General features: G+C 41.1%; 1 protein-coding gene across 4 annotated transcripts in view; it reads left to right on the top strand.

Moving 5' to 3' along the window:
• Positions 1-12,653, top strand: part of prkg2 (protein kinase cGMP-dependent 2) — a 140,084-nt gene that overhangs the window by 76,735 nt on the left and 50,696 nt on the right. The window contains exons 6-11 of one of the 4 annotated variants that reach the window (XM_073065224.1): positions 15-92; positions 3,403-3,497; positions 5,837-5,905; positions 8,500-8,598; positions 9,201-9,225; positions 11,957-11,989. In XM_073065224.1, the coding sequence (XP_072921325.1) occupies positions 15-92; positions 3,403-3,497; positions 5,837-5,905; positions 8,500-8,598; positions 9,201-9,225; positions 11,957-11,989 (399 nt within the window). Of the gene's footprint in view, positions 1-14; positions 93-3,402; positions 3,498-5,836; positions 5,906-8,499; positions 8,599-9,200; positions 9,226-11,901; positions 11,925-11,956; positions 11,990-12,653 lie in introns of all 4 variants that reach the window. The other 3 variants (XM_073065226.1, XM_073065222.1, XM_073065223.1) reach the window with 3 other exon arrangements.

Genomic DNA, 12,653 nt, shown 5'->3' with positions numbered 1-12,653 from the left:
ATTGTTTCATGCAGGAATACTATGACAAAGGAGACTACATCATCCAGCAAGGTGAGGAAGGAAGTACCTTTTTCATCCTGGCAAAGGGAAAGGTAAAGTATCCTATGTTGCTCAACATATTTATTGGAAATTATATCCTATTGCTGTATTTTAAACCTACTCTCCACAAGCTGCAGTATAATTTATCTGATAACCCCGTACTCTCTAATTACTGTTCTGTAGGTCATGGTTGGTAGGCAAAAATCAATGAGTGGAAAAAATTCATTCATTAAAACCAGGAAGGGAAAAGGATGTATTCATTAACAGATGGAATTAATAGCCAGGATTGCAAATCCCAAATTACCGAAATGCCATTCTGAAACATTCTACTGTATATTCTTGCACTTGAACAATTCACCTTAATGAATTAATCTGTGCTGATATGTGGTTCTTCCTTGAAATCTTAATCTGATTTTGAGGAATTAGCTGTATACATTTTCACATTTCAGTTTAAGCAACTGTAATGTAATTCTTACATAACCTCATGATTTTGTAGAAAAAAAACAAAGAATAAATATTATTATTTTGACAGATTTGATGTTATTAAATGGTTATATGTTTAAAATAAAATTCAAGTTGAATCATTTTTCCAGGCATTACAATTATTTAGAGCCTTTAATACACTTTAAAAACCTAATGGTTCAAATGCTGATTTTTCAGCATGCAATTAGGGAAAATATCCTTGTCAGAAGCATCCACTATAAATCTTTGCAGTGTGGGGACATGGTCACTACTTGCTAAGAAAGAGAATCCTTGGATGCTGTATTCTGTGACTCTAAACAAGAAATTTGTAATTACTTACAGATGACCACTGTTTGATGTAAGTAGTGATAAAATTCCATATTTTGCCTACTTCAAACTATTTCCCATGGGGAATATTGGCACATTGGCCTTCAATGGGTCGGACAAACAAACCATCAGAATTTTCAATCTCATCAAGTATAAAGTGACCTTTGTTCTCCACTGGCTTCAGTGCAGAGCAGGCTGCTGAGGCTGGCTGTTCTAATATAACCTTAGTAAATAATTCAACCGAAATGCTTACATTGCAGTAAGCTTACAAGCAATGTCACAGGAGATCCACCTGCAAATGCAAATGCTGCCCTGTGTGGGCTTGTTTGCAGGAGCAGAGCTTGTATGGGGAGTGTGGACCTACTGAAACTACTCAGCAACTGAGAAACCTAGTAGAAAATGGCCCTTCGAAAAAGGGCATTATTTCTTAAGGCAAGTCAATATTGTTCCATTCTTGTCCACACAGGTGCTCACCTTTGTAGAACAATGCACTGTCAATTGTTAGATGTGTAGGGTGGCTTTATGCATTTCATTTTGCCATCTGGGGGTAAATATGTGTCCCCCTGTAGAAGCTATTTTTTCTGCTTGTGGGAAATCACAGAGGTTTTGAAATTATTTTTTGGCCCAGTCTGCATTTTGTTTGTACTGTGTCTTGAAGTTGTTAATTGGAAAACACAAATAAACATATTATAAAAATTCTAGGCTATATATAATTAGCAATGGCCAATACCAGAAGACCTCAGTTTAAGGTGAATAGAGGAAAGTTTGGGGGAAATGCTTGAGGTAGTTAGGGGTTTTTTTTACACAGTGATAGTGTCTGAAATGTAAGCTGAGGCTGGTCTCGGAGGTTGAGATTTAAGTGACAGCCATATGTATTTTGAAAAATGGAGGGTTATGGGCTGTGTAGGAGGGAAGGGTTAGATAGATTGTGTAGTGGGTTTATATAGGGTGAAGTGCTCACACTGTGCTGTACTGTACCATTTTCTATGTTCTATGTTCTAGGGTAGATATTTTATAAAAAGTATTTAAATCAATATCTGAGCTCTGAGGCCTCCAATGGTCAGAGTTGACCATAGATGTCTAGATACACTAGCCTGGGCAGTATGATATGGAGAGCCCCTGTTGGCTCTGTAGCAAGCTCCCCCTCCTCACGTATCAGATGAACCCAAAAGAGCCCGAGAGACCAATGCAGTATGTTACCAGCAGTGTTATAGGAGTTGCCAGTCAGCATTGAACTCAATGTGTGGCTGCCTTTGCCTCCAGATTTTTCCTTTGGGGCTTACTCCCGAAGCCTCCCCCACGAGTGGGTATAGCTGCAAGGCAGCAGAAGTTTGAGATCAGAGTTTTCCTTTTCCTAGGTGAGCTGCCAAGCATGGCTGACAAGCCTCATCTACCCAAAGCGACTGGTTTTAAAGCACCAGTAACTCGCCTTTACCCCTTCTCCTGTCAGGAGGAACAGTTCTGCTGGGCTTAGTAGTTGAGCCACACGTGAAGGTGAGGGAAATAACAAAAGGATTGTTGCCAATACCACTGAGTATTTTTAGTATGATGGTGCATGGCCTTTGTAACTAAACAGAAGTTTGAAATAGTTGTTCTTTATTCCTAATGACAATATTAGTCAGAGTCATACAAAAACATTCTAAGCAATCTTAGAATATCCATTGATGGTAATTACTGTACCATCAAGAATTTTATCACGATGAGAATCCAAATCCTCCCAAAAAATGCAATGGACTTCCTACAACAAGCATTTGAAATTTCAAGTAATTCAACGGGGGAGAAAGTTCCATGCAGTGAATAATTTCCTGTTTTCCTAACCTTAAATATTGTGGTCTCATGGATACTAAATTGCTCTTTAAGTTATAATTGACAGCTGTTAGTACTCAGACAATATATAAGGCCTCTGCTACATAAGTTCTGTACCTGCTATTAAATTGACTTTGTGCAGCAATTCTTGGAGGAGATATAAGTCAGCAGCTGCGACTTCTGTTACAATTCACCATTCCCTTAATATGTCTCAAGTATTCTCCAATATAGCTAAACTGAAGACCTTCTTGAGGTATTGGACACAAAGTGTATCCTAACAAATATATCAAAATTGTTTTTCCATTATAGGGTAAATTGAGACCTAGCTTCAAAGTGTCTATAGCTATAGGCCACTTTTACCTTAAGGTGAATTGGATATCACAGATGGAAAGAAAGTTGAACATCAGATGATCAGGGTGTTTAAAGTAGGGAGCACTCCTGCTCCTCCAATTCACCCATATACAATGCACACCCTCCTAGATCTGGCTCCTCTCACCTCCGTTCTTCACCTTCCCACACAATCTGCAAATCTAGGCCCTTAATGTATTAAATTAAAAGTTGAATTGAACTGGAGGTCAGAAGGGTAACATATTTCTTACACACTGACCTACCTCTCTTAAATTGGCAGGTTGGAGATGTTTGTTTTTATCCCCTCACTTACATGGGGGTCTTTAAAATTATATGTCTCTGTAAAGTTGTTTAATTCTGATTTCATAAATGCAATGTACTTAATTTGCTAGATTTCATCACCATTCTTTTTGGTCCTAGGTTAAAGTCACTCAGAAAACAGAACCGCATCTGGAACCACGAACGATTAAAGTCCTGCAGAGAGGAGATTACTTTGGGGAAAAAGCTCTGGTTAGGTTAGTTCAATGCAAACAAAGCGGGCATGTTTGCCTGTTGTCACTAGCACTCGATGTGGGCAAGAATATCAGTCAATGGTCATACTCACTTCCACAGACTCGGGCATGTTGATTTCAGGAGGACCTAATGGACTACAGCCTACCGTCGTGTAAAGGCAAGCATCTCTTCCAAATATTTTAAATCCGAGAAAGTCCCTTGAGTAGATTTCAGCCTTATATTTTAGCAGCAAGGTGAAAGTCAATCCCACTATTTTCAACAAAAGCATGGTTTGAAGTAAGGTAATAGATAATAGAATGGTTTTGATGCTAACTTTGTATGAATTATTTGTATGGGTGTTTTAGACAGAAAAGATAAACCTTGCAATGCTAGGCAGCACAAAGAGTAGTATTTGGATTACTTCTTTCGTTATTGGGATTATTCTTTCTGCTTGCTGTAATCTTCACTATTTGGAACAAGTTCAGTCCCATCTGCCAGTTGAAACTAAACATATAAGTTAGACTAAAAAACTAAACATGTTTCATTGACCTGCTAGGGTGTTGCTGGAAATTAACTTAATGAGATTTCATTTGCTCAACTCAGCAAGAACATCTACTCAAAACTTGCTGGCATCTATTTGCCCATATCAGCTTGTCTTGTTTAAATGCTTTTCTCTATTTTCTTTGGTGCCTCAGTATCCTACACTGGGCACCAGAATTACTGGCACCCATTCTCAGATATACAATAGCTCCATATGACAATTCTGTTCCGTATACATTTTTAGTGAGCAATCAATGGTACAGTTTTTCACTCGTCTTTACTTACAGTAGGATCTAATAGTTAAAGTGACCTTCTGATGTACATTAGAGTTCACAATCCTCCCAGCCAGAATGGGCCTGGGTACAAATCAACTGCCATTTCCCTAGACTTGGGCATTTGTTGGTATACTAAATAGCTGTTGCATTTAACACCAATGCTGGATTAGAAAACAAAAATATAATTGTGTAATTGGGTCATTGTTTGTTTAGGAAATTGTTATTTAGTCATGATTTTATCACTTTAAGGGATATCCTTCATGTTTCATGACCATTTCTGTTTGCAATGCTTGTAATAACATAGACATTCGTGCACTGAGCCCAAGAAATGGGTCAGACATAAAGGGATCTTTCCGCAGCAGTTTAAAGCTGCAATTGGGCCAGTGGGTGACAGCAATGATCAGGCTAGGGGTCATCCTGGGGCTGAGATCAAACTGCACCTGACCGTTGGTGGTGATATTTTTAGTACAAAATTCTCAGAGAAACCAGTGGATGTTGGCTATATTTTCCCTTGAAATCCCAACTGATTTTCTATTTTCAGCACATGTACTCATATGTTCTGAGTAAATTACAGAAGTTGTAGGGATTGCCAGATGAAATCTGCATTAGGATGAAGTGCAGGGTACAATTCCCTGATGATGAATGGGTCCACCAGAAACAGGTGCAAATGCACTTTTTGTACACATTTGAAACTTAAACAGTTACAAATGGGTCCAAAGGCCTGAACAGATTAGATATGGCAAAGTTATTTCCCATGGTAGGGGAGTCTAGGACAAGAGGGCACGACTTCAGGATTGAAGGATGTCCTTTTAGAACTGAGATGCAGAGAAATTACTTTATTCAGAGGGTGGTAAATCTATGGAATTTGTTGCCATGAACAGCTGTAGAGGCCTAGTCATTGGGTGTATTTAAGGCAGAGATAGATAGGTTCTTGATTAGCCAGGGCATCAAGGGGTATGGGGTGAAAGCAGGGGTGTGGGGGTGACTGGAAGAATTGGATCAGCCCATGTTTGAATAGTGGAGCAGACTCAATGGGCCAAATGGCCTACTTCTGCTCCTATACCTGGTCTAATTTGCAAACTAACGAAGTTAGAACAGGATGGAAATGATTCAAAAGGATAAAAATTGTTGCAGAATAGTTGTCTGCTGGTTTTCTGCAGCGTAAAACTACAGATGCCCCACTCTCTTCAGGGAGCAGTGAGCATAGATCAGGAAAAACAAGAGCAGCATTGTCAGCTAATCTTCACCTGCAGTTCAAATGCTGCTCCCTGCAGAGAATATAACTGCTAAATTTACCCAGATCAATTCACCTATTCCTTTGTAATTCATACAGAGCACTAGGCAGAGGTGTTAATTAACTGCAGAGAACAAAAGCTGATTAACAAACCAGTAAAGTGGCTCAGGTGGGAAAGTCGATGTTTGCTCGAAGCATATATTATTCTGTTTGAAGGTACAGACTTGAGTTGTCAGAATCCAGAGCTCGGTTTATTTCAAAGCAGTCTTTGATGTATTTCTGAGATTTATTTTTGATCTTTTCTCTTTCACAGTGATGATGTCAGGTCAGCTAACATAATAGCTGATGAAAATGGCGTGGAATGTCTTGTCATAGACAGAGAGTAAGTTTTATGGCAGGTGGTAATCCCTAGTCTTTCCAGTTGAAGAATTGCAACCCAGGTAACAGCTCATTTATACGTTTAAATAAAGGTAGCAATGGACTTAGCTGTTCGAGAGGGCCTATCTTTGCTGACTTTGTAGGGGCAGCTAAAGATGGCAAATAATTCTACACAGGCCAATGTAATCCAAACCTTCAGAATGCATTTTTAACACTTCTTCCACTTCTCCACTGCACTGAGATTTCATACTGCAGACAGCAAGGAGGTAATACATGCAGTGTAAGTCATTCTCAAAAGGCAGTCATTAGAAGTACTGACAGTTAACTTGGACAAATGCATCATTGAGCCCACTCTGTACAATCCCCAGCCTCATAAAGAAAGAAACAGTAACTGGAGAGATGAAGGATTTCTACAGATGCTGTCTTGAAAGGGCTGTCAAAATTTTGTAACTTCAAAACATTAAAGTAATTCAAGGGAAGACACGGGATTCTGAAAAACAGATCTAACTTTGAATTCACTTTAAACAAGGCGCGCACGTGTCCCATGGTAGTGTAATGATGTATGCATTTCACATATTCATACATATAACTCATAATGAATTATTTAAACCAGAAAGAATGCTTAATCAATGAATATATAAACAGGAATATCTAAGTATTATTGAAATTTTAAATACACAACAAGAGGGCTTAAGATAGGTCTGTGAAAGCACACGGTATTGGGGGTATGGTATTGATGTGGATAGACAATTGGTTGGCAGACAGGAAGCAAAGAGTGGGAGTAAACAAGACCTTTTCAGAATGGCAGACAGTGACTAGTGGGGTACCGCAAGGCTCAGTGCTGGGACCCCAGTTGTTTACAATATATATTAATGATTTAGACGAGGGAATTAAATGCAGCATCTCCAAGTTTGCGGATGACACGAAGCTGGGCAGTGATGTTTGCTGTGAGGAGGATGCTAAGAGGATGCAGGGTGACTTGGATAGGTTAGGTGAGTGGGCAAATTCATGGCAGATGCAATTTAATGTGGATAAATGTGAGGTTATCCACTTCGGTTGCAAGAACAGGAAAACAGATTATTATCTGAATGGTGGCCGATTAGGAAAAGGGGAGGTGCAACGAGACCTGGGTGTCATTGTACACCAGTCATTGAAGGTGGGCAAGCAGGTGAAAAAGGCAAATGGTATGTTGGCATTCATAGCAAAAGGATTTGAGTACAGGAGCAGGGAGGTTCTACTGCAGTTGTACAAGGCCTTGGTGAGACCGCACCTAGAGTATTGTGTGCAGTTTTGGTCCCCTAATCTGAGGAAAGACATTCTTGCCATAGAGGGAGTACAGAGAAGGTTCACCAGATTGATTCCTGGGATGGCAGGACTTTCATATGAAGAAAGATTGGATCAACTAGGCTTATACTCACTAGAATTTAGAAGATTGAGGGGGGATCTTATTGAAACGTATAAAATTCTAAAGGGATTGGACAGGCTAGATGCAGGAAGATTGTTTCTGATGTTGAGGAAGTCCAGAACGAGGGGTCACAGTTTAAGGATAAAGGGGAAGCCTTTTAGGACCGAGATGAGGAAAAACTTCTTCACACAGAGAGTGGTGAATCTGTGGAATTCTCTGTCACAGGAAACAGTTGAGGCCGGTTCATTGGCTGTATTTAAGAGGAAGTTAGATATGGCCCTTGTGGCTAAAGGGATTGGGGGTATGGAGAGAAAGCAGGTACAGGGTTTTGAGTTGGATGATCATGATCATACTGAATGGTGGTGCAGGCTTAAAGGGCCGAATGGCCTACTCCTGTACCTATTTTCTATGTTTCTATGAAAACATAGAACAGTACGGCACTACATGGGGCTTTTGGCCCACAGTCTTGTGTTGACCTACAGTATATAAATGTAATCCCTAATCAATCTAACCCTCCCTCCTACACAGCCCATAACCTCCTATTTTCATTGTGCTTACCTAAGAATCTCTTAAATCAATGGTTGGATCAATTACAATGGTGTGATGCACGAGGCACGTTCCTGCCATAGAGAGGGGCTTCATTGTTTATCAGCGGGACGGGAAGTGTGTCTCCAAGGAGTTTGTACCTTCTCCTCGTGACCACGTGGGTTTCCTCCGGGTGCTCTGGTTTCCTCCCACAATTTAAAGGTGTACCATCTGGTAGGTTAATTGGTCATTGTAAGTTGTCCCATAGTTAGGCTGGGGTTAAATCAGGGGATTGATAGGTGGTTCGGCGTCAAGGCTGAAAGGGTATGTACTCAATAAATAAATTAATTCATTCATATCCCTCTCATCGTAAAGTCATGCCCTCTTGTTTGAGATAATATTTTATTAGATCAGACATATTTATTTTGAAATTACTGTATCTATTTAAATGTATTTCATATTGATGACAAATCCTGAGTGCTCTCTTCATCTCTCATTTTAACTCTGACAGTTCTACAGAACCACCCAAAATATTTCTGTACCAGTATTTATCATCAATCTTCTGAAACAAATCCAGTACAAAAATCATCACGGCTTTGAGAAGCAATAATATTTTATTTACTAATTTCATTTAAGTAAAATAATACATTATATCTTGCACTTGACAGGACATTCAATCAGACAGTGGGTACATTTGATGAACTCCAGAAATACCTTCAAGGCTATGTTGCAGAGTTAGCAAGAGATGATGCGGAGAGGCATGTCAAGTAAGTTAATCTTATCGTCAAAATCATTTATAAAGTAAATGTAAATATACCGACAATTAGCACTGTTATGTATTGGGCCAAACATATTTGCAAGTTTGCTCTACCTCCTGAGGCAGATAAATATAGGTCTGTGGAGCAAACTGCTAGAATCTTTTCTCACTTCGTGGCATAGTAGCATAGCAGAATAGCATGCAGGCACATGACCACTTGACCACAGCATCTGCAGTGTACTTTGTGTTTAGCATGCAGGCATAGAGGGCAGTGGTGGTGTAGTGGTTAGCTTACCACTATTACAGTGACATGGGTTCAATCCTGCCACTGCTTGTAAGTTTGCACATTCTCCCCATGACCATGTGGGTTCCCGCTGGGTGCTCTGGTTTCCTCCCACATTCCAAAGATGTCCAGGTTAGGGTTTGTGAGTTGTGCGCGTGCTAGGCTGGTGACCGTTATGCTTTCCCAGGCTGCTCCTCAGACTGTGTTGGTCATTGGTGCAGATGATTCATCTCATGTTTCAATGTACATGTGGCAAATCTTTATCTTTATTAATTCATGCCTGTCTATACTAGAGAAGGCTCAACTTCATATCACATTCTGAATAAAAGCTTCAAGTCAAAGACCTTACATCAAGTGAAGAATCATAGCTATGAAACCTTGCACTGAGTCTTTCTCTGCAGGCTCTTCCTGACCTGCTGAGAACGTTCATATTTTCTGTTTTTGTTTTACATTTCCATTAGCAGGAATATTTTGCTGTTGAATACTAATTCAAAAAGAAACCAACCTTAGTGCTTATTCAGAGGGTGCGCCTTTATGAGTCGTTGACACTAACTACTGTAAGTTGATGTTGTGCCTTCACCTCTTAAAGAGAAACACTTATCGTCTTCAATCTGTTGCTGGAAGTAACTTTAAAGGACTGTGGAGGTGGAAACATTGGCAGAATAGGGTAGGAAGTTCATTGTGACCACCCATTTTAATTTTGCCTCCTCTTCAACTGGCTTCACCTTTCACCTGCCAGCCTCTACACCTACCCCTCCACAACCCTCTTATTCTGGCTTCTTCCCCTTCCTTTCTGGAACTGTTCATTCCCCTCCATAGATGAAAGGTCTTGGCCCGAAACGTCAACTGTTCATTCCCCTCCACTGATGCTGCCTGACCTTTTGAGTACCTCCAGCATTTCGTGTGTTGCTCCGGATTTCCAGCATCTGCAGTCTCTTGTGTTTTCGGTGTGATTGTAGCTACTTTGCTCTGTGAGGTGACAAGGAAGATTATTATGTGCATTTTTCTGGTCTTGTATGAGGTAAAGCATAAGATAAATTTGTTGAGGTCAGTACCAGAAATGAGGCATTGCAGACATAGATCTGGTATATAAAAAGATATGGTAACAACCTCTTATATCTCATATGTTTATCTATTTATCTATCTATCGATCTATTTATTTATTTAGAGATACAGCGCGCAATAGGCCCTTTTGGCCCTTCAAGCCACACTGCTCAGCAAATCCTGGCTGTTATGTTTTGTCCTCCAGAAATTAATTGAAGGAAAAACACGGGGAAGCATGTGTGCTTTGTTTGTAACTTTACTGAGGCGCTCACTTATGACGTGATGGCACAGTGACATATGCCAGTCACGTACCTTAACATATAACCCACAATGAATTATGTAAACAACAAAGAATGCGTGGTCAAACGGTATATTTACAATATCACTGAAATATGAAATAGGGCCAGAAATCCTGATTTTAATCCTAATCTAATCACGGGACAATTTGCGATGATAAATTAACCTAGGTGATACGTCTCTAGACTGTGGGAAGAATGCAGGGGTCCTGGAGAAAACCAGGGCATTCCATGGGGAGAAAGTACAGAGACTTTTTACAGAGGATGGCGGGATTGAACTCTGAACTCTGACGTCCCAAGCTGTAATAGCGTCACTGTGCCCACGGTAATCCAACCATGAAACCAATCAAAACTACTGAAGTATTTAAAAGTTCTTCAGTAGTGGTTACATTATGGGACTATCATTCTAGAAGCCAGGACTCTGATCTGGAAATATGAATTAAAATCTCACCATATTTATATGACATCGCATTTATAAACAGGAGTAAGTCTCCAGATGCTGGAAATCCAAAGCAAAATGTTGAGGAACTCAGCAGGCCACATAGCGGCAAAGGAAATGAATAAACAGTCAACATTTCAGGCCAAGACACTTCTTCAGGACTGAAAAGGAAGGGGGAAGACACCAGAATAAAAATGTGGGGCAAGTGAAGGAGGCTAACCAGAAGGTGATCGGTGAAGCCATGTGGGTGGGAAAGGTAAAGGGCTGGAGAAGAAGAAATCTGATAGGAGAGGAGAGTGAACCATGGGAGAAAAAGGAAGAAGAAGGGACACATCGGGAAGTGATAAGCAGGTGAGAAGCAGTAAAAGGCCCAAGTGAGGAATAGAAGAAGAGGGGAGGAGGAGAAAAAAAGTCGTTTACTGGAAGGAGAAATCGGTATTCATGTTGGAAGTTACACAGATGGTATATAAGGTGTTGTTCTGCCACCCTGAGGGTTGCCTCTTCTTGGGACAAGCGGAGACCAAAGACCAAAATGTCGGAATGGGAATGGAAATCGGATTGAAAATGTTTGGCCACTGGGAAGTTCCACTTTGGCAGATGGAGTGGAGGTGCTTGACGAAGCAGTCCTCCAATTTATAACGGGTCTCATCAATGTAGAGGAGGCCACATCGGGAGCACCAGACACAATAACGAACCCAGTAGATTTGCAGGTGAAGTGTGGCCTCACCTGGAAGGACTGTTTGGGGTCTTGAGTGGAGGTGGAGGAGGAGGTGAATGGGCAGGTGTAGCACTTAGGCTGCTTGCAGGGGTAAGTATCAGGAGGAACAAATGGACAAGGGAATCGCGGAGGGAGCGATCCTTGTGGAAAGTGGAGTGGGGAAGGTAAAGATATGTTTAGTGGTAGGATCCCTTTAGAGATATTGGCAGTTGGAGGATAATGTATTGAATGTGGAGTCTCATTGGGTGGTAGGTGAGAACAAGGGGAACTCTATCACTGTTAAGGTGGCGGGTAGATAGGGTGAGCGCGGATGTTCGGGATATAGAGGAGATGCGAGTGAGGACAGCATCAATAGTGGAGGGAGGGAAACCCCATTCTTTGAAGAAGGAGTACATCTCTAACGTCCTGGAAAGGAAAACTGCATCCTGGGAACAGATGCAGCAGAGACAAAGGACCTGAGAAAAGGGAATAGCATTTTTACAGAAGACGTGGTGGGAAGAAGTATAGTTAAGATAACCATGGTCATCAGTAAGCTTACAAAAGATGTCAGTAGACAGTTTGTCTCCAGTGATGGAGACAAAGAGATAGAGAAATGGGAGGGAGGTGTCAGAGATGAACCAAGTGAATTTAAGGGTGAGGTGGAAGTTAGAGGCAATGCTGATGAAATTTACAAGCTCAACGTGGGTGCATGAAGCAGCACCATTGCAGTCATCAGTGTAGCTGAGGAAGAGTTGAGGAGTATTACCAGGAAAGGCTTTGAGCACAGATTGTTCTACATTTCCATCAAAGGGGCAAGTATATCTAGGGCCCATGTGGGTGTCCATGGCTACCCCTCAAGTCTGGAGAAAGTGGGAGGAGCTGATGGAAAAATTGTTGAGTGTGAGAACCAGTTCTGCCAGATGGAAAAAGATAGTTGTGGAGGGGAATTGGTTGGTTCTTTGTTAAGAAAGAAATGGAGAGCTTTGAGGTCTTCTTGATGGGGGAATAGAATTATATAGAGACTGAACATCCGAGGTGAAAATGAGGTTGTCAGGGCCATGGAGTTGAAAGCTACTGAGGAGATCAAGAGCGTGAGAAGTGTTGCGGATATAGATGGAAGGGACTGAATCAAGGAGGATAGAATGGAGTCGAGGTATGTGTCCACCAGTTCAGTGGGGCAGGAGCAGGTGAGACAATAGGCCTACCCAGACAATCAGATAAGAGATGGAAATGAGCAGTGTGGAGTACGGGAACGATAAGACTGGTGGCAATGGATGGGAGTTCTCCAGAGATGATAAGGTCAGTG

The sequence above is a fragment of the Hemitrygon akajei genome, chromosome 13 (genome assembly GCF_048418815.1).
Source record: "Hemitrygon akajei chromosome 13, sHemAka1.3, whole genome shotgun sequence".
Classification (NCBI taxonomy): domain Eukaryota; kingdom Metazoa; phylum Chordata; class Chondrichthyes; order Myliobatiformes; family Dasyatidae; genus Hemitrygon; species Hemitrygon akajei.
The sequence above is the reverse complement of the archived record's forward strand: the minus strand, read 5'-3'. Positions and strand labels throughout refer to the sequence as shown.